The following is a 20,512-nucleotide window of genomic DNA, read 5'->3' on the forward strand; positions in this document are numbered from 1 at the left end:
AGCAGATGTGAGGGAATTTACACGAGGCAATGTGTGTGGTTTACTGCTTCAGCTGGGATGGAAATGGAATCAATGCTGGCCAAGGCACGTTTATTTGTTCAGATTTATTCAAAAGCAAATAAGATCATAAAAGGGCATTGAGAAACCTCATCAACCATTTTTACTGTTTATTCTTCAGCAGCATTGTAGTGACTCATTCCAGTCATCACTTCTTCTTCTGGTCTGTGTTGAGCATGTTAACTCACGCATACGTTTAGACTACTTCCTCTTCTTACTCAGAGATGACAAAGCACCAAAATGAGACAGATACTTCATGACAAGCTGGTCTATATCCCTTTAAACCTTTCTAGTGATTCACCTACTGCTGGGGGGAAAAAAAACAGGTGATTCATTTGAACATTACCCCTTTGTACTCTGGGATATCAGAAGTATGACGAAGGAAGGCGTGTCAGAGGATGTTCAACCTAGACAACTGACTGAAACAAAGATTAGGGAAACAGTTATAGAATACATGGAATTACATGTTATAATTACAAGCAAGATCAAAAATCTGCCAGTGGATGAGAATGAGCTTACAAGACGGATTGCAATGACAAAATTATTATTTTTTTAGTAATTAGTATTTGTCTTAGTGTACATATGTTTGATTCTATTTGTAGGCTAAGATACACTGTATGTCTTACCAAGTAAGGACTCTGTTTTTTTAGTTTTATTGTTAATCTGTATTATTAATAGCCTAAGGTAATGTGTTACTCTGTGTATGTGTGTACTTGTGTCACTGTCACACTGTACAAAGTCACCTTCATTTCGGGGACAAAAGCCTCATAAATAAAAATGACCTTTTTTATAGTAAAGGCTTGAAAGTTAGGGTAAGATTCGTTTTGAGTCATGGTTAGGCAAGTAATGATTAGGGTTAGGATGTTAGCATCGGGACGTTGGAAGTGATGGAAACTCAATTGTGTGTGGTAAAACAAAGGAACCTAGCAGCTTATGAGAAAGGAACTCTCCCTGGAAGCCCATAAAAACAGGGTTTCCCAGCCTAAAAGGAACAATAGAGAAATGGACAGTGTTATTACTGTAATACTGTCCATTTCCCACTGGGCAAAGAAGTGGAACTAGATGGAGCCCATTCCAACACAATTAAAACTGCTGGGTTAAAAACCACCCAATTTGGGTTGTTTTAGTGACCCAGTGCTGCGTCAAAAAGGGACGGACCCAGCCCTGGGTTGTTTTAACTCAGCAGGGTTTGTTATGTTTTCTACCCAAATAATGGGTTAAAATGACCACTTTGTTGAGGTAAATCTACCAAAATATGGATAAAAAAATACAACCTAAAGGTCTGGTTTATTATTGCTTACAATTGCTTTTCTTGTGTTTAGTTCTATATTAAGAAAATTATTGATTGATTAAATTGAATTGTTATGATATGACAGAACAATGAAACCAGCCCAAATTTTCCCTGGGATTCAGTTTTTATTGCCACAAGCAAAACACTAGCTAGATGCACTATTTAAAATGTATAAAACTGTAAAATGTAACAAAATCATGTGCCTCTCAGGAAACCTTTTTGACAATAATGACATAACGTTAAGGAAAAAACATTGTCAATAAAATTCATGAAATAATTTATCACAAGAAAAATATATATATTTATTTATTTATTTATTTTGCCCTTCACACATCTTGAAGAACTACTAAACCAGGGTTTTACCTATGTTCAAATCTTGGAAAACTTTTTAGCTCTTCACATGCCTTCATAAGCATCATTGCATTACTGAAAACTGAGCTCTCATTAACTTTACTGCATTAGATTAATTTCCTAGGATCTCAAAGATGATAGTCTGAATGAACTCTAAAACCTGTGCACACAGTTTTTGGTAACACAGATCATGTACAAAAATGCCCTGAAACACACATCAACTACATCCAAAAGAGGTGGCTGCTCCAATGCTGTCCCATTCATTATCACAAATGCTTGGGATCACAGACGCCCCTCTGCCAGCATAAGAACAAATAAGTACTCTGTTGTCGCTCTGGTCAGGTAGTCTGCCATGTTGGATCCAATCTAAGAGGGAAAAAAAACAGGAAACAAAATCTTAAGTTTGTTATACCAGGTAAGGTTAGCAACATTTTTAGCAGAGGGACAAAAATATCTCTTTCTCTGCATAATGCAGGCAAACTTCATTATTCCAATACAGGACCTTGCTATAACCGAACCTGAAAAAGTTGGATACATACAGCTTGGGCTCTGCAGTTGAGGTTTGTAAAATTAAGTTGGGCGCAACAAAGACAACGGCTGCAATGCTATGTCACCTTATAGCTCAGTAAAAATAAATAGCCGTCAAATGTCCTTCAAATGCAATAGCAAACATTTTAAACTGTGTTTTTTGACATTTTCTGCAAGTATATCCATAGAGGTCCTTTTATATAAGCAATCTAATACCAATTTTCTAAATACAAATACCTGCTGACAGCAAATTTATGTTGGCAACAAGGTCAGCCAACCTCTCTTTCTTGGCCATGTGTAGTATCTTTTTTGAGAACACAGGGTTCCAGCTTTCTGTTAATCACTCACAACACTCTGGATGTAATTATCAAGAAATCCTGTGAAATCTGAATAGAGAGAAGACAAAGACGCAGAAGAAGGTGTAAGGTACAAACAATAATTGATAGAGTCAAACTTGTTTGAGATGCAAGCTTACCATGCATGTAGTGTCCACATAACGAGGCAACTCACAGGATAAACAATTAGCACATGTTAATGCACTCCTAGATGCATTAACATGTCAAGTGTTAATACCAAGTGTTTCCCATCTGGTGTTTTGTTGAGGATCCCGTGGATTTTCTATAAAATAAGTTGTTGTCAAGATGAACATAGCATGACTCATTCCCCCCCTCTGAGTACCAACAGCACTTTATCTTCCACATTCAACTATTTTATGATACTAATGATTCATTTAGGCTGTTGATTAGATTTTATTAATTTTTTGTATCAAACCTACTTAATGTTAGCTTACATACCTTCAAAAGTAGTGAACAATTCAGCCAGGTTACATTAAAGAAGTTTCTCCTTCACAAACTCTCTTTCAGAAATGAACAGAAAAACTTTTAGTGCAACATCTGATTGTGCACATTCTGACTGTTAATGACAGTACAGGACTTTAGCTATATCCATTAATTTTTACCCAGCAGGGGTTAAAATAACCCAGCCTCTATTAGCGTGAACCAGTAAATCACACACAAAAGCACTAACACAGATTTCTGTACTATGCTTACAGAATGTGTAATGGAGGACTGGTCGTGTCATGTGAGTGCTGGCAGGGTTGGTCCTCAAAGTTGATTCTGGCCAAAGGGCTTTGAGAAGTGACAGTGGGTAGGTGGCAAATTTGTAAAGAGGAAGTAAAAACCTCATCACATACTATAAAAGTAACATGAATCTGACTTGTCAGTTTTTACTGCATGAGGAAATGTTAAGTAAACAGTGTGAGCCAATGATGTTTAATCTTATTTGTTGATAACAGTTGTTATTCATTGCATAAATCAGTTAGCCAAATGTATTTTCATGGGTACTACTGTTTTGTGGCAATAGAATGAAAGTTATTGTTGTCTATTCTTCATCTGATACTTTATTTTCTACAAACCTTTACAAATGCTTTTGGTGGGCGCAATTTAAGAACCAGCAGTCTACAGAAACCAACCGTGTCACACTTTTTCAAACACTGTATTCATAGTTTACCACATTAATAATTGGACTAAACAAAGTGTGCAAATGTGTTGAGGTCAGATCCTTAAATCCACAAAAACATATCAAACATATTTAGCAGAAATGACTATGCCACATGTCAGTGTTAACTTCTGACAGGCAGGACACATGAGAAACATCCCTCACTATCTCCTTAGTGCATCCAAGTGGTTTAGTCCTTTCAGGATGCACATGGAAATCACAAAAGACACTGTGGCAACGTTAAATTCAGTTAACGATGGCAGAGCATCTTCAGTGTAAACACATTGCAATAAGACATAGGACATTATAGCACATATTCCGATTATTGAAATATTTTTCATATCTGAAGTTGTGTGCTGCTCCAAGAAAAATGCATCTGCATGTTCAGCCGACCTGCTATGAAGTTTGGATTATTTAACTGGAAATAAAATGGTTGATTACTGCCTGTAATTTGTATATAATTACAGCCTCGTTGCTCTTTAGATTCCATGAAACGTTGGGGGAATTTTAAAAGGTTTACAAACCATTAAAATAGACTCATAAACCATTTTTCTTTTCGTCATAAGGAATTATAAATCTCGATTGATGCTATTTATCTGGCAGTTTAAACTGAGCACAAATAAAGGGACCGGGACAGCATGGTCGTGTAAAATGGAGAACTTTAAAATGACCAGTAGCTCATACGGAAGTTTGAACTTGAGCTTATACGAACATGTGATGGAAAGTAAGGAGAATTGAACTAGAGCCAGTAATCTGAGGTAAAAATTGTCCCAGATATTCTCCCAAAAACGTGCCCTATAACTATCCACAAGCCCGAGAGTGAAAGGGTTAAGCAGTGGAAGTGAAGTGAGCCCCCTCCCTCCCTCCGGCTCTCTCCGTCTCTCTCTGTCTGGGCCCATCCTTCCCAGCGAGGAAATTGAGTTCCTCATAAAAGCAAAACGCTATTTGAGGCCAAAGTATGCCACGGAGACGCGTTTGATTATAAACCGCGGACCTCCCCGCTTTGGATGAGGTGAAGTGTAACTTAATGACCAACGATGCAAAGGTGAGTGAAGCGCCGACAGACTCCTTCGCGTAATAGCGCGTTGGCATTCGCTTTAATGTCGCGAAAAGTTATACAGTAGCCGCAGATTTCAAATGTTTAATCCTGGAAACACTGTTTTTTGTTTTACACTACATCGTGTATGCTACTAAACATTGATCCGCAAAAGCCACCCGTTCAGTGTGACTTGAAACGTACACTAGGTTGTAGGCTCCAACAAGGTCGACCTCTAATGTAACCCAGTGACCAATATATAAAGCATTTAACCCTTAATGTCGTCTGGGCGTTTGGGTACACTTGGCTGTAGAGCAGAACTATTTCAGACTGTGGAGAAATTCCACTACCCCCCCCCCCCTACACACACACACACACACACACACACACACACACACACACACACACACACACACACACACACACACACACACACACATACACACACACACACACACACACACACACAAATACACACACACACACATATACACACACACACACACATATACATACACACACACACACAGAATCTAATTTCATGTTGTACGGGACTCTGTGGAATGACGGTTTTTATGAGAGGCAATAGTCAAATGTGCACCTCTGGATTGCACAAGCGTAGCAGGCTTGTGATTGATTGTTTGTATAGGCTTATGATTTTTCACATGCCTTGGCCCCTGGGAAGGTATTCCTGAATTGACATGGTTCTACCTACTTCACACTGTCGACCCCCCCCCCCCCCAACTGCCTGCAGGTATGAGCATGTTTGCAAACGAGACACTCAACCGTCTTAATGTGCCAGTTTGCCTGCTGGTCATGTTGCTGTATTAGTTGTCGAGGTCCTTGTTTTACAGTGACCATAGTTTTCCTTATCTACCCTTGTAATATGTTGACATTGGCTAACTAGTAACTTTGAAGGGAAGTCTGCTGTAAAATGTTACCATGCAACACACCCATTCGTAGAAATGTCTGTGCTAATTTACTTCAGTGAATTGGATATTTTGTTGGTTTCTCTGGAAAACGGGCTTGAACTCCCATAAAGAACAAATCTGTGGGCACCAGTGTCATATTCAGTAAAAACGGTGCATGACATTTATTTTGTGGCAGGATGGATGACGAGAGCCAACCCACTTCAGATACAAGCTCATAAGAGCAAGGGGCTTCTTTGTGAAATGTTGTCATTTTACAAAATGGTCAGGAGATGATTTCTATTTTAAATGTTTGTGAATGTTTTGCTACATTCTGTATATTTATGTTGGCGTTGGGGTTTCACAGTCTTCCTTTGACATTACATGCCTTTCTCTCTGCAGCTTTTCACCTCGCTGCAACTGGTCTGACTGAAGTTTAGTGACTGACAAGATGCGTTCCACAGTGGATGGACCCCTTGGCAGGGGGCTCGGTGTTGGCGACAACAACAACAACAACAACAACAATAATAGCGGCAGTGAAAACAGTGACAACTCAGGCTGCCAGTATGCACTATGTGCTCTGGGGGTTGGGCTGGTTGCCCTTGGCATCGTGATGATTGTGTGGAGTGTGGTGCCCTCAGACACAGCTGGAAATAACAGCAGTAATATAGGAGGAGAAGTAGGTTCTGTTACCAAGAAAAACAAAGTGTCATCTGTGGCCTTTGTCTTGGTGGGTTGTGGGGGGGTTATGCTGCTGCTGTCTTTGGGTCTGGGAATAATGAACAAACAGAGGGAGCAGCTGAGGCTGCGAGAGGCCCAGAACCATAGAGGAGTGGCAGTTCAGGAGGAGGAAGATGAAACGTGAGTAAAATCATGGCTTTTCCAGCATTTGAACATTTAAGAACGATTAAAGATTTATTTTTATTTTTTGGGCTAAGATTACTTTGTTATTGTTACGTAAAGGGGCGGCTGTAGCTCAGTTGGTAAGGCAGTTGCCCCCAGACTACAGGGTCCCCCTAACAAACCATTCCCATCCCTAGCTGTTCAGTGTAGAAATTGGACATTGATCCGCTGTGGTGACCCTGAACTCACGGGATAAGCCAAAAGGACAAAAAAAAAAAAAAAAAAAAAAAAAAAAAAAACTTTGTTAGTGTTATGTCTATAAAAGGAAAAACATTTGAAAATATAACTATATTTTTTCACAAATGTACTTTACCAGAAACACTATAAAACTTTTATTTAGTATTTTTTTACATGCTGAAAAATTTAAAGGACATATAATTCAGGACAATGTTGGACAAAATTACTGTATATTATTTTTAACACTGTAACAAAATAAGTAATAGATAATAAATTACACCCTAAACCTGCCAGCCATTTATTCCTTCAGACGTAACGATTTACATTTGTTCCTCATATGTTTATTTATATAAATGCAGTGCTGAGGAACAAGCACAACGCTTTGCTGTACCCAGCTATGAAGAGGCAGTAGGCAGTGGGCAGTACCCTGTCCGACAGAGCAACCATCGTCCAAGCTCCTCCCAGCTACCTTCCTATGATGACCTGGTCGAAGTCGATGGTGTGGAGTACGAATACGAAGGGTCACAGGTCATAAATACTGGATCTCAGCCTGCTCCTTCCTCCACATCAAATTGTAAACCTGGGAAAAATGCCTGCAAGCTCCTCCCTATCAAGATCCGCAGGATTAAATCAGAAAAACTGCACTTGAAAAACACTGAGAACTCTCAGCCGGCAGCTGGAATCAGTATAGAACCACTTACCCCACCCCCGCAGTATGAGGATAAAGTGCCTCCTGCACTTTAGATCGGAAGGAACAGGTTTAAAAGAATCTGCTGACATTCCTGGAATCTGTAATCATCACCTTCCTATGGATCTGGATCTGACTTGTTAAGACAGTGGCACTTTGTTATGAAATGCATAAAAAAAGGAATTTGTTCATCATGCCAGATCACTCCAAAGCATTAAGCAGAAAATCCTTGTATGGTTAATATTCTTATTTGTATATCACTGGATCTCTGAGGGAAAAAACAAAAAAACAGGAAAATATTACCGGACAACAACAGATTTGTTCACTGTGTGGCACACTGACACAAACTGCCTTTGGTTGGCGCTTTTAATCCAAAGTATTTTCTTTATGCATTATCCATCTGTAACCAACTTCCACTGTACACATGAATTGCTGGTGGAAGAGATTTGAAGACTTACAGAAGTGGGTTTATATGCAGATGAATTTGTGCAGGGCATCCATTTGTAAAGTAGCCGTGTTTCACTCTGAGAGGCTTTGGATTCCTGCTGCCAACAGTTTACCAAATATAGGCTCCATCTGAGTTACTTAGACTTGTATGACCAGTAGGCTGGAGCTAATGTGGTGTGCTGCATAGAAACTCTTATTTTCAACAGTATTGTCTCTGCTGATCTGGAGATTTTCAGCAAATGAGCAACCGTTTGAGATCTGCAAATTGTTGTGTGAAAGAGTTTGTTTTATAAAGAACTGGATAGAACGTGGTCCAGCATCAGTAATTAATGATTTTCAAGTCAGTGTTTTACAACCCCAATTCCAAAAAAGTTGAGACGATGTGTAACAAGTAAATAAAAACAGAATGCAATAATTGTAAATGCAAATCTCATCAACCAATATTTCATTCTCAGTAGAACATAACCAGCATATCAGATGTTGAAACTGAGACATTTTACCGTTTCATGGAAAATATTAGGTCATTTTGAATTCGATGGCAGCAAAACATCTCGAAAAAAGCTGGAACAGGGTGATGTTTAGCATTGTGTAACATCCCCTCTTCTTCTAAAAACTGTCTGTTGTTAAAAGCTGCTCAACAGTCCTGGGCCTTCGTTGCCGGATTTTTCATTTAAGGATGTGCCAAATGTTTTCTATTGGTGAAAGGTCTGGACTGCAGGAAGTTTTCTATTTTGCCTCAGACTATTTTAAATGAGCTTTGGCCCAGAGAACACAGCTGCGTGTCTGGATTGTGTTCACATATGGCTTCTTCTTTGCGTGAGGCAGCAAAAACTTACATTTGTGAATTGCACGGCAAACCATGTTAACATACACCAATTTCTGAGTGTGTTCCTGAGCCCATGCAGTGATGTCCAGTAGAGAATCAATCCTGTTTTTAGTTCACGTTGAAGTTCACGCTCATCCAGTTTTGACCTTTGCACAGAGATTACTCCTAATTTTTGTAATCTTTTGACGATATTTTAAAATGTAGATGGTATGATCTTTACAGTCTTCACAATTTTGGTGACTATGACAGCTGAGATATGCTCTAGCGCCCCACCCCCCGGTCCCTGAACAGGATAAGCGGTTACAGATAATGGATGGATGGTTGAATGGAAATTGTATCTTTATTTCCTAAAACTGCATTGACCTGATCTGTACCCAGCCCATCTTGCTGGAGCTTTTGAACTTTAGCTAAGTCAACAATTTGGTGCTACAGTGTGGAAGTACCAAAACTGATAATGAATGTGTATTTTCCATGGTAGATGGGTGAGTATATTTAATTAACATAAACAATTTTCTCAGAATTTCATTATCACTTATGATACACATGAGACTTACTCCAGCTCTCTGCCGCTTTAAACCTTAGTTTGTGCTTTTCATGTATAAGTGTGCTTACACATTAGAGGCACACACTGGGGCTGCAACACAAGTTGCAGGGTGCATGTAGTTAAAATCCTTGACCAAATCTACAAAGCATGAGGTAAAAGCAGCACTGGGTTGTTTTCTATGGAATGACCTGAAGCCCGGCCTTGTAAACTGTGAAGCAGCTGGACGTCCACTAGGATGTGAATGGGAGGACACTTTTTTTTAAAAAAATCTATGATAATGACTGGAATTTATATTTGTACTTTGAAATGCTGCACTAGTGGTCACTTAAAAGGTCACCATTAGGCTACCATTTAAGAGAAATGACTTTCTATGAAGAAATAATTTTTCCAGGAAGTTCAAGGTCTCATTTTATGGCGTGGTAATGCTAACTGACTGCTGCTGTAGCAGAGCTTGTCTTGCAGTCTTACACACTAATGTACAGTTAAGTGCCTTAGTTATCAGAACACCACTGCTGCTATTCCTGGTGCATTTCAAAAGACATTGTATGACTGAACCTGAGCTCTAATGTTGCCCTTCTAAATGCAGTGTTGCTTTTACTCCTACAAAAAAAAAAAACCAAAAAAAATTGCGGGTAGAGAAGGAAGTATGCCAGAGCATGATGGAAGCTTGTGAATAGTTGAAAGCCTTTGCACTGTAGCCATGGTGAACACTGCTGTAGTGTAGTCTGAGCTTCTCTCTGGGCTTGTTTTGTTCATACGAGATGGCCAACAGAGAGACCCTTTGACTGTGCAGCTGCAACATAATAACAACTATTGCTCACATGCTTGGTCATCACTATTTGCCCAACCACAGTTTGGCTTCCCACTCTGTTTTCATTTAAAGTATGCAGAGAAGGAGCTGAGACATCACTCGAGATTGTATTCAGGGAAATCCTTCAACTTCTATAAGTATGGACTATTTTATAAATACTTGTCGCCAAACAGGTTAAATTGTTTATATATGAACAGCTGAAGCCAAATGGAATGAATGAATAGTCATTCAGTTAAAAGATGCACATGAAGTTGCACAACAACTGTGATATCCTCATACAGGTCCACATTGTGTTTGAATTACACTTATTGTAATTAAGGCAAAGAAGATGTTCTGTGATTGCTAGCTGGTTATATTGTCAAGCTAAAGGTAATACAATTACTGAGACTCTTCAGGTTTGACTTTGGAATTTATAATACCAATGCCTACGTTTTTATTTGTCTACAACTTGTTTTAATAGTTGAAAGTTAAGAGAAATTATAAAATATTTTTGTATTTGTTTCCATGTTTACCACTATGGACCTCAGTGGTAAAGGACCAGATAATTAAATGACTGCTTTTGATTACTATGTAGTCAAAATGTTTTACATTGATGTATGATAGTTGTCAGCTCTAACAGTCACTTTGTTTTACTTAGACAAGTATCTGAAATATGCTGTTTGTCATCATTCAGTTGTTTTTGCATTTTTATTACAGTACCGAAAATAGTTTCTTTTATTATGTGCTGTAAAAATATACGTTTCTGTAATATTGCTAATTTGTTTTAAAAAGGTTGTTATAAATTATCTCATGAATATTTAATGAGAAATAAACATAGTAAACCCAATGTTCAAAGAATGTACTTTCCATTTATTAATCAATCATTGTGAATTGTGTTTACTTATATGCCATCATATGCTGGATGTTTAAACATCCATATAGTAGTATATACTGTTTACTAAATTCTTAAATAATACATAGCTACTGTATTGGAAACTGAAGGCTGTAGAAATGTATTGGAGAGAAGCAAAAAGATCTTTAATTAAAAAACTCACTAAATTATCATTTTACCACAATAGCCAATTTAAAAGTTTATTCCTAGTAGAAAAAACTGAAAAGAATGTTAGTGACCATAAATGTTTGAAAACTAGATTGGATTGTATTAATTAAATGAGTAACCCTACTTTCAAAAAGAATATTATAACCTTTTCCATGATATACTCTAACTAGTTCCTAATTCGTAGTTCCTCATTTCAGAGGAGGTTAGGGTGCTTGCTGAGATGGGCCTCCAGCGCCCACTGCTGTCTGAGCAGGGGGTTCATAATATGAAAATGCAGAGTTCATGGTGTTCACACATTTAGGGTTAGTTACTTGAGATCTGTCTTCCTGTCATGTAGTGTCTTAAAAAACCAAGAACTGTGATTCTCTGTATGACTGTAGAGTTTGTAGTGTGAGTCAAAACCTTTTAAAATTGTACTTGTTTTATACTCTGCTGTAACAATTTCTATACAGCGTCAACAAGTGTTGGAGACATAAAACATATGGATTTTTCTGAACGCTCCCATTGGGGTACATTGAAACATCTTCTGTCATGTAAGTAGGATTTTTCAAACTTTAAACATTATATAGTTGTTAGACTAAAACAACTCCAAACATAATATTGTGAAAAGTTGTTTTAGTTGCTGTAGAAACTTTTGGCCCATCAACTGGTACAAAAGAAGGTACAAAACACAAAAAAGCACCATTTTATATTTCTTGCAATTTTGTAATTCCACATTTTATTGTTTTTGTTTTTATATATGCATTTATATTTGACCCCAAAACAATTTGATCTCAATAGCTCGCCATTTTCTGCAGGAGAAAAGATAAAGGCATGTTAGATTTAGTGCAGCATACTGCTCACTGCTTACATACATTTCAGATTTTTATTAGTAGTTACTTAAATCACTGAAACCTAAATTAAATAACACAATTAAAAAAACAGTCATAGTTTTCAAGACTTGAGCCTCTCAGGTCAGTCAGTGAGTACTTACAGTGCTGATCCAGTCAGTGTAGGAGCTGACCCGGGTGAAGACCGTGGGCTTCTTCGATAAGTTGCACTTGATGCCAGAGCCAAAACTGACAATACCCTGAACCTCCCAAGCACCATCAGCGTTCCTGCAGTTCAGAGGGCCACCAGAGTCGCCCTGAGTCAAGAGAGTAAAAAAATTCCACCTTTAACAGTTATTCGTTATTCGTCTTTGAAAGATACAAATAATTTACAATACTGATAGCAGGCATTCCTTTGCATTTTTTAATCCTTTTAACAGACACATTTGAAATACTAAATTTTACACTCAAAAAGAATAAAAATACGACAAATAAAACAGATGGTACTGTATATAAATAACATATTATAAGAAGAACATTTCAACTAAAGCGATAAAAGTGAAGGCACAAAAATTATTATTTATCAATCTGTACATGGTGTACAATCAATTGCTTGCTTTGTTTTTGTGGATAATTTATATAATGAGGAATTGCCTGATAGTTGTTATATTTAGTGTGAAATGCATTGGAAACAAACAAATTATATTATAAGTCTATATACCCTCTTCTTAACAATAAAAAAATAATCTTAAAATTCAATCTTAAAATAACAAGCATAGCTGTTTCTTTGTATAAAGTGTGACAAACAAGAATTTTGCCTTGTCACAAAGCATTGTTGCTAAAGTCATTTTATAGAATAATATGTTAATTTTGTAGTTTAGACTCACGTTGCAACCAGACACAACTCCGTCTCCACCAGCACAGACCATGGTTTCCTTCACCTGGAAACCCCACCAATCAGGCTTGGTGCAGGTAGTGTGGTCTACCACAGGGAGCAGAGCCTGCTGCAGAATGTCAGCAATGGGACCTCCAGCTGTGTCGAGCAAAGATGCACCCAAGATCAAGTTCAGCTGATGTAAAAGACTTAAGAAGCATAAGCTCACTAACACGTCAGATGTGCGGTTAGGTAAGGGCAAGCAGGTGTTGCCTTTTGTAAATAGCAACAGGATTACATGATATTTAACTGACCAAATTAAAAACCAAATTTAACTTGGAGAGAAAGAGACGGCACTCACTGAAGAGGCGGCCCCATCCAGTGACATAACAGGGCTCATCATGAGGGACGATGAAGTTGGCAGTGGGGAGACAAGCAGCCGTGATGGAGTCAGTGAAAGTGACAGGGGACTTCAGTTTGATTAGGGCAATGTCATTACTGTAGAGCAAAAACATTTACTTTTTAACTTTTCTTTCTTTTTTTTATATATAAAAAAACCTAATAAGTATTTTTTTACCGGATAAATAAGGAGTTCCACTTCTCATGCACAATGATGTTAGCGGTGTCCATGAACACAGCATCCGCCTCTGTCTCAACCAGGTTGTGCTTTCCCAGTGCCACTCTGTACTCCCTGTCATTGCTGTTAACAGTGAGTTAGCACACACAATATGAAGCAGTAATAATGTACTGGCTCCTACATCCCAAGAATCTGTACAATTATCCTAACAACAAAGTCCCTTGTCAATTACCAACCATGTTATGATGATTATATGTGTATATTTGTTCCTTACAATAAGTCTTTCAATTAAATGTTGAGTCCTAAAATGTGCGTGCAAGATATGCCCATGTGTTTACCCATACAGTAAGCCTACACTGTTCAATAATTATATCATGTATTATTAACTACTTTTACATATCTAGTCACTAGTTTCTGGGACTTTCTTGAATAATAAATCAAGTCAATATGTTTTTGTAACCACTCATATTTTATACACATTTATAACTCCCAGTGTGATCCATGTCACTGATTGCTAATACAGATATTTGTGCTGGTGTCAGAGGTGAGCTACACTACATCAACTTATCATGAATTGTTTTGGGCTCCGCTGTTTCATACCTGATACAGTGAGCGGCAGTGAGGACCCACTGGTCGGAGATCAGAGTACCGCCACAGGTGTGTCTCCACTCCCCCTGTCTGTTGTATTGCAGGGAAATCTGAAACATACACAGAGGAACACGGTCACTTATCCCAAAGGTTTGTTGTTTTTTTCTGAGTGTGCCCTGAAAGACTTTGAATACAAGCACATAAGCCGGGTCTTTATCATTGGTTCCTATATGTTTTGGCAGTTACCAGTTGTTTTGACATCATGTCATGGATAATGTTTTTTTTATGCTGCTTGAAGTGTGCATGTTCTGATTGGAGTTCTTCTAACCAATGTCCTATGTTTAAGTTTGTTTCTATGTTTAAATTAAGTCTGATTTTAGCTACTTCCAAACCATGTTTCAACCAATAGCCTGCTTTCCTATTTTCTGGGATTCCATATGGCTTCATATTGGAACTAATTTAGACTGTTGTCTACTTGTCACATACAGCGCTCTATTGCAGAAGGATATAGGTCTACTTCGGTAGGATAGTACAGGCATGGCGGAGGGTCTCATTGGCATGGCGGCCCACCACACAACAGGCAAAAATAAACTTTTAAATTTAGCGATGTTACAGATACGACTGATAAGCTTCTTTTGGGTACGAAGGTATTCGAGAGCCGTTCCTGTTGCTGTTTTACCATATTTCAGTGCCTGTCCTACATCCAGTCCACTCCCTTTTTTATTTTTATTTTTTAGAAAGAATGAGAACCAGTCAATACACGGAGACAGATGTTGTTGACTTAAAGCTGTATGATTTGTCTGTTGTTGTCCTTAAGAGCACCATTTAATTGGCCCTCCTCCCTAGAATGGTGAGAGGGAGAGCTGCGGTAGAGTGACATAGTGTGTGAATGATGAAAGGGAGCAACTTTTTATGAATACAATTGAAATAAATATTTCTCTGGTCTGCTTTTTTTTAAGTATAAGCAATATTTATGAGAATAGCACAGTTGTACAATGTTTTTCATAACTGACATAATGTTGATGGCCTATAGGACAGAATATTTCTGGCAATCAGCATAAACAACCAGTAGAAGAGGTGAAGAGGAACACCCACTGGGCTTCAATTGACGCCCCAAATGAGACATGCAGCAGAGATTATTTGTGTCCAATACATCTTATTAATACTCGCTTTGTTTTACTTGACCTTTACATGGAATATACCAAACAAAAGTGCTGTACAAGCAATACATTATCAGAGTGTGCACACAAGATCTATCATCCTATTGCCACCATGCCTGAGAAATCACTGTTACTGAAGATGTTTTACCTGCCAGGGCCAGCTGTGAGGCCTGACATCCTCTCCTCCAACTACCCTGGTCACCACAGGGGGGAAAGTGGGCAGGCCACACCCGTAGGCTGAGAGGACAGACAGAGTCAGTGATAATCTGCATTCAGCTTGTAGAGAAAGCTAAAATACCAAGTGAACAGAGGTTAAGACATGTAAATATCACAGTGTTTGGTTTAATGTCTATGGCAACAGAAAAAGCCTTACCACCAGCAACAAAGAGAGCGAGAAGCACAACCTTCATCGTGTCTGTATCACCACAGTTGGCATTAAATCCTGTGACGTATATATATCTTTCATGGTGTTATGCAACCTTCAAAAATGAGCTCAAATTCTTGGAAATTTGCCTTCTGCCGAATCTTAACATTGGGGTGGAGCTAAGTGTCCATCAAAATGACCAGAAATGAACAAAAATACTAGGCCAAGGCCAAAACATGTTTGTTGAACAAATTGGTGAAATGAAGGATTTTTTTTTATTTTATCATCAATAGAGTTCACACAAAGAGCAGTTTACTCCATATCAAATATAGCAAACCCTAGTTCAGTTTCTATAACAAAAAATATTGTCAATACCAGATGGAGGTTCCATGCCAATCAAGTGCATTCAATGTGTCTTATTAGTAAAGTGCAACTAAACAGTTCGCAGTACAGTCGTTTGTATAAGTCTAAAATTGCCTACCATAAATCTTCACAGGTTATAAAGCCTGATTGCAGTATATACTAGAATTTGTGATTTTTACTCTGTGATTCTTTGCTATAAAAAAAAGGTAGCATGGTGCCAAATATTATCATCCACCCAGTGTCAGAAACAAAGTATGATTATCCTAAGTGCTACAAATATTCTTTATGAACTACTAGAGGATTAAAATAGAAGCAAATTACTCCTCAGGTCATTGCATATTAATTATCAACCTAATATAATAATTATGATGTGTAGGTACTGCATATTAACACACTGATGTGATGCTGAAGCAATTTGTTTAGCGGTATACATGCTAATTTGTATAAAACATTTTAGCTGGTTTCCAAAAACATACACTTTATTACATATTTTTATATGCATTATATATGCATTTGCACAGGGATACACATAAAAACAAATACAAGAGGCAGAATATCTGTTATCCACACCAGAAACAGACTTTTCCAAAAAGTCAAACATAACTTAACAGCATTTTCCATTTAAAAGTAAAACTCAGTTCACATTGAGACACCTGTGAGGTTCACACAAAGGTTGAGGCAAGTAGATAAGGTCTATTTGGGGATATCTGTGGTTACTTATCTCCAAGGTTGGTTTATTTTTCCCTCCTACCCCTCCTGGCTGCTCTGGGTCAAGTTTTAGGTAACACATTTCTGTCTTCGGCAGGTCTGTTGAAGCACTATATAAGGAGGATCAGGTCCCCTTGAACTTCTGAAGACATTCACAATGAAGTTCGTAATCTTGGCTTTGTTTGTTGCTGGCGGTAAGCTCTGATGTTAGTGTGAGCTGACAATGACATGTTTTGCTACGTTACAAATAACTGTTCACATTTTTTTCCATAAAGTTGTTGATATGAAATTAATATGAAGAAAAACGCTTACTGTTTTACTTACACCATTGTAATGATCATCACCATATTGTGTATTGTTGTCTCTCAGCCTACGGGTGTGGACTGCCCACATACCCTCCCATCGTCACCAGGGTGGTTGGTGGAGAGGATGTCCGTGAGCACAGCTGGCCCTGGCAGGTATATTGCTTTAAATTTTCTTTCAAAATTCTTCCCTTAAGTCAAAGAACCTTTTATAATTCATTGTTGTCTGTCTCCACAGGTGTCTCTGCAGTATCAGAGTGGCAGCAACTTCTACCACACCTGTGGTGGCACTCTGATCGCCGACCAGTGGGTCCTCACTGCTGCTCACTGCATCAGGTGTGGCTAAAACCTTTATGAACAGGGGTCAATGATCGTTATTCTTCATAACCAATCATTTATTTAATTTGCTAAAACAGCCACAAAGTGTTTGGAATTAATTCATTATTGGCCATAAATATTTTGTGGTCCTAAGTATTGCTATACAGTAGGTACTGTATAATGTGTTTATACTACTAACACCTAAACAATTTTAATCTATAGTATATTTTTTAAGACACCTCCCTGAAACAAAGCACTCCTGGTGTATTTAAGTCTGGGCTGCTCCAAAAGGTAGCAAATTATGTAGGACTGATAAATAGTTCACTGCCACAACACTGACCCTTATATCTGTTCTTATTTTTCAAAGCAGCAGTCGCACGTATAGAGTCTACCTGGGAAAACACAATCTGAAGAGCAACAATGAGGCTGGTTCCATTGCCATCAGCCCTGCAAAGATCATTGTCCATGAGAACTGGGACTCTTACAGAATCCGGTGGGCTCAGTCACAATAACTACATATAGTAAACTCATTAACAGTTTGTTTCTAAAGGTGGTATTGTATTTCCATTCACGCAAAAGCAACGACATTGCCCTGATCAAGCTTTCGACTCCCGTCCGAGTCTCTGATGCCATCATGCCTGCCTGTCTTCCCAATTCTGGTGAAATCCTGCCTAACAAAGCTCCCTGCTATGTCACCGGCTGGGGACGTCTGTGGAGTAAGTTCTGCCAATTGAAAAAACTAAAACTGACAACCAAGGCTAGCAAAATCAATGTGACATCATATTGGTAAAGTTTTAGAAAATTTACAGGCAAACTTGAGTGCACAAAAAAGTTAATCATTATATCTATATTTAATTTTTATTTACACACACACATATATATATATATATGTGTGTGTGTGTGTGTGTGTAAAAATAAAAATTAACATAATAAAATAATAAACACAATAATTAATAAAATTATTAAATAATAAAATTAAATATTTTATATATATATATATATATATATATATTTATATATATATATATATATATATATATTTTTTTTTTTTTTTTACTTTAATTTCCCACTGATTTCCCAATAATCCAGAAAACTGGTTACATTTCACAAAATAACATATTTTAAGGGATTAAACTTAACCTTATAAGAAAAGACAGAAGGCACAGCTGGATGTAACAAAGCTTAAGATGTTAACGTTCTCTTTGGAAGTGATGATGATGAGCTACAGTATAATTCCTGTTATTTCCATAAAACTTGTTGAAACTGGACCTGGTGGAACTGCAGTACTTGAAGTTAAATGTTTGGCTTTCGTCTGCTGCCTAACTCTGAATGCCTTGTTCTCCTCTGAAGCTGGAGGCCCTCTTGCTGATGCTCTGCAGCAGGCCCTCCTGCCTGTAGTTGACCATGCAACCTGCACCAGGTCTGACTGGTGGGGAACCCTGGTGACTGACAGCATGGTTTGTGCTGGTGGAGATGGACAGTTGGCTAGCTGCAATGTGAGCTGAATTTATTGCAATTTAAAACTTTTCATTTTGATTTGTGTACTGCCTGATAGAGACTCCTCTAGACCTAAATCCAAGCCCATATTTCTACATTGAATCATCATTATTATATATGAAGACTGACTCTTTAGACGACCTTGGCATCTTTTGCTGATTTTTTTGCCAAATAGCACATTTGTCTATGTTTCTCATTAGGGAGACTCTGGCGGTCCCTTGAACTGTCAGAACCCTGATGGCTCCTGGGACGTCCATGGTGTGGTGAGCTTTGGCTCAAGCATGGGCTGCAACTACCCCAAGAAGCCATCTGTCTTCACTAGAGTGAGTGCTTACATCCCCTGGATCAACAAAGTAAGTGGAAAAGCATTGGTATAGTAAAACCCTCATGACACACTAATGTAAATATCTTTTTGTTTATTTTTGGTTCATGTAGATGGCATTAAATCCATCTTCCTTTGTAGACAGAGTCACTTAGTATCAAAGGGCTTTACAGAAATCTCTAAAAACAAGGAAAATGTCACAGAAACCCTAAAACTACCTGTGTTACTACTTATTTATTTATTTTTAATGATTTTCATTTATGATGATTTTTAAGTCATTATAAAATTAAGTTATACAAATTATTAAATAAAAAGTTATATTTTTTAACCTCAACTTATTGGTAGCTCAGTGAAAGACTATTACTAAAATAATGTCTTGATCCCTTTTTTTCAGGTGATGACCACAAACTAAGATTTGGATTTGTTTGTGTCAATGCTGCTTGTTGTTATTCACCACTGAATAAAAGAGGTAGTGGCTAATACATTGTCCTCTGTGTTTTCTAACCTGGACATAGTATTAACATGTTTTTAGACCATTGTCCTTAAATATCTATTTGCTAAAGCTTGCAATGAACTTATTTACTAAAAAATTGAATGTCTGGTCATGCATCACCTCCCCTCATATTGTATATGTTTCAGTGTTTTTTTTATAAATGTCTCACTTTGGCAAAAGTCCCCCTACTGCCATAAAATTTAAACATAACAGACAGTAACTTGCTTTCCATATAGAAAACAATGTGGACTCAATGGTCTCAGGTGGAGCAGAGACTGCAGCACTTCAGCTCTTTCTGTCTCTTACAGGTGTATCCTCCTTGTCAACTTCTGTAGTTAAAATGTTGTAATAAAAAAAGTAGTTGGTGTTCATGCAAACTGAAAGAGCACCAACTGTATTTCTGTGGATATCTGAATGCTATGGTCAAAAATAGAAAATATAAATTGAGGTGATTAAAGTCCATATATGGCTTCCCTGATATAAAAAAATTACATTTAAAGCTGAAAATACTGGTGATGTTAACAAACCAATGATGGCAACTTATAAAACACACATAAATGATACAGAGCAGGGGCCAGCAATATCACAATAGCATAGTATAAATGTATCATTTATAACATTTCTCTGTATTTGACCAAGCAAGAAGCTTTATGGAATTGTTTGCATAGTGAAAAGAGATATGCTTTCAGTTGCAGCCAATGTGAAAAAAGACACTAACAAGGAAAAACACATTTCAGGTCAGCGGCCGCTTGCACAATATTCACAGCAGTGGAGAATGAATTGACCAAACGTGGACACTAGATGTCCCCGTAGAACCAAAAATTCATATCAAAGCGTTTCAAAGGTAGAGCGAAATCTTCTCGTTGTCTGCCGCCGTCAGCCAAAAAAGATGATCATTTGGGGTGTGGAAAACATATATTTAATATATTTTAATATATTTAATATCAGAAAAAGAAACTTAAGCCACCTACAATATATCAACGTCTCCTAATTTTTTCGATTTGCTGGTGGTAAACAGTTTAAGGCATATTCCA

General features: G+C 37.8%; 3 protein-coding genes and 1 long non-coding RNA gene across 4 annotated transcripts; 2 read left to right on the forward strand and 2 right to left on the reverse strand.

Moving 5' to 3' along the window:
• Positions 1-1,672: 1,672 nt before the first annotated feature.
• On the reverse strand, positions 1,673-3,380 carry LOC137139354 (uncharacterized). Its single transcript, XR_010916303.1, has 4 exons — positions 3,022-3,380; positions 2,703-2,845; positions 2,465-2,613; positions 1,673-2,065 (listed from the first exon to the last, which is right to left on the reverse strand). It is a non-coding gene; the product is annotated as an uncharacterized lncRNA (long non-coding RNA).
• A 1,217-nt stretch (positions 3,381-4,597) lies between these two features.
• Positions 4,598-10,890, forward strand: tmem51a (transmembrane protein 51a). The gene is made up of 3 exons (XM_067526456.1): positions 4,598-4,769; positions 6,071-6,529; positions 7,108-10,890. Exons 2-3 carry the CDS (start codon positions 6,120-6,122, stop codon positions 7,490-7,492), a joined length of 795 nt encoding a protein of 264 aa, XP_067382557.1. The 5' UTR covers positions 4,598-4,769; positions 6,071-6,119; the 3' UTR covers positions 7,493-10,890.
• Positions 10,891-11,787: 897 nt separating this feature from the next.
• LOC137139356 (chymotrypsin-C-like) lies at positions 11,788-15,590 on the reverse strand. The gene is made up of 8 exons (XM_067526455.1): positions 15,485-15,590; positions 15,260-15,348; positions 13,964-14,061; positions 13,364-13,486; positions 13,148-13,284; positions 12,800-12,945; positions 12,077-12,229; positions 11,788-11,894 (listed from the first exon to the last, which is right to left on the reverse strand). Exons 1-8 carry the CDS (start codon positions 15,519-15,521, stop codon positions 11,877-11,879), a joined length of 801 nt encoding a protein of 266 aa, XP_067382556.1. The 5' UTR covers positions 15,522-15,590; the 3' UTR covers positions 11,788-11,876.
• Positions 15,591-16,590: 1,000 nt separating this feature from the next.
• On the forward strand, positions 16,591-19,467 carry ela2 (elastase 2). Its single transcript, XM_067526454.1, has 8 exons — positions 16,591-16,740; positions 16,916-17,004; positions 17,087-17,184; positions 17,537-17,659; positions 17,746-17,882; positions 18,517-18,662; positions 18,864-19,016; positions 19,380-19,467. The coding sequence occupies exons 1-8, from the start codon at positions 16,704-16,706 to the stop codon at positions 19,395-19,397; spliced, it is 801 nt and encodes a 266-aa protein (XP_067382555.1). The 5' UTR covers positions 16,591-16,703; the 3' UTR covers positions 19,398-19,467.
• The last annotated feature ends 1,045 nt before the right edge of the window (positions 19,468-20,512 follow it).

This window comes from Channa argus, chromosome 13 (genome assembly GCF_033026475.1).
Source record: "Channa argus isolate prfri chromosome 13, Channa argus male v1.0, whole genome shotgun sequence".
Taxonomy (NCBI): domain Eukaryota; kingdom Metazoa; phylum Chordata; class Actinopteri; order Anabantiformes; family Channidae; genus Channa; species Channa argus.

What these genes read in the sequence shown, in the direction of transcription:
- tmem51a (XM_067526456.1), top strand. Translation starts at nt 6,120, where the DNA reads ATGCGTTCCACAGTGGATGGACCCCTTGGCAGGGGGCTCGGTGTTGGC. An exon ending in CAGGAGGAGGAAGATGAAAC is followed by an intron (nt 6,530 to 7,107) that starts GTGAGTAAAATC and finishes ATATAAATGCAG; the next exon opens with TGCTGAGGAACAAGCACAAC.
- LOC137139356 (XM_067526455.1), bottom strand. Translation starts at nt 15,521, where the DNA reads ATGAAGGTTGTGCTTCTCGCTCTCTTTGTTGCTGGTG. An exon ending in CTCACAGCTGGCCCTGGCAG is followed by an intron (nt 14,062 to 15,259) that starts GTAAAACATCTT and finishes TGTATGTTTCAG; the next exon opens with ATTTCCCTGCAATACAACAG. An exon ending in ACTGCCGCTCACTGTATCAG is followed by an intron (nt 13,487 to 13,963) that starts GTATGAAACAGC and finishes CACTGTTAACAG; the next exon opens with CAATGACAGGGAGTACAGAG.
- ela2 (XM_067526454.1), top strand. Translation starts at nt 16,704, where the DNA reads ATGAAGTTCGTAATCTTGGCTTTGTTTGTTGCTGGCG. An exon ending in AGCACAGCTGGCCCTGGCAG is followed by an intron (nt 17,005 to 17,086) that starts GTATATTGCTTT and finishes CTGTCTCCACAG; the next exon opens with GTGTCTCTGCAGTATCAGAG. An exon ending in ACTGCTGCTCACTGCATCAG is followed by an intron (nt 17,185 to 17,536) that starts GTGTGGCTAAAA and finishes TTTTCAAAGCAG; the next exon opens with CAGTCGCACGTATAGAGTCT.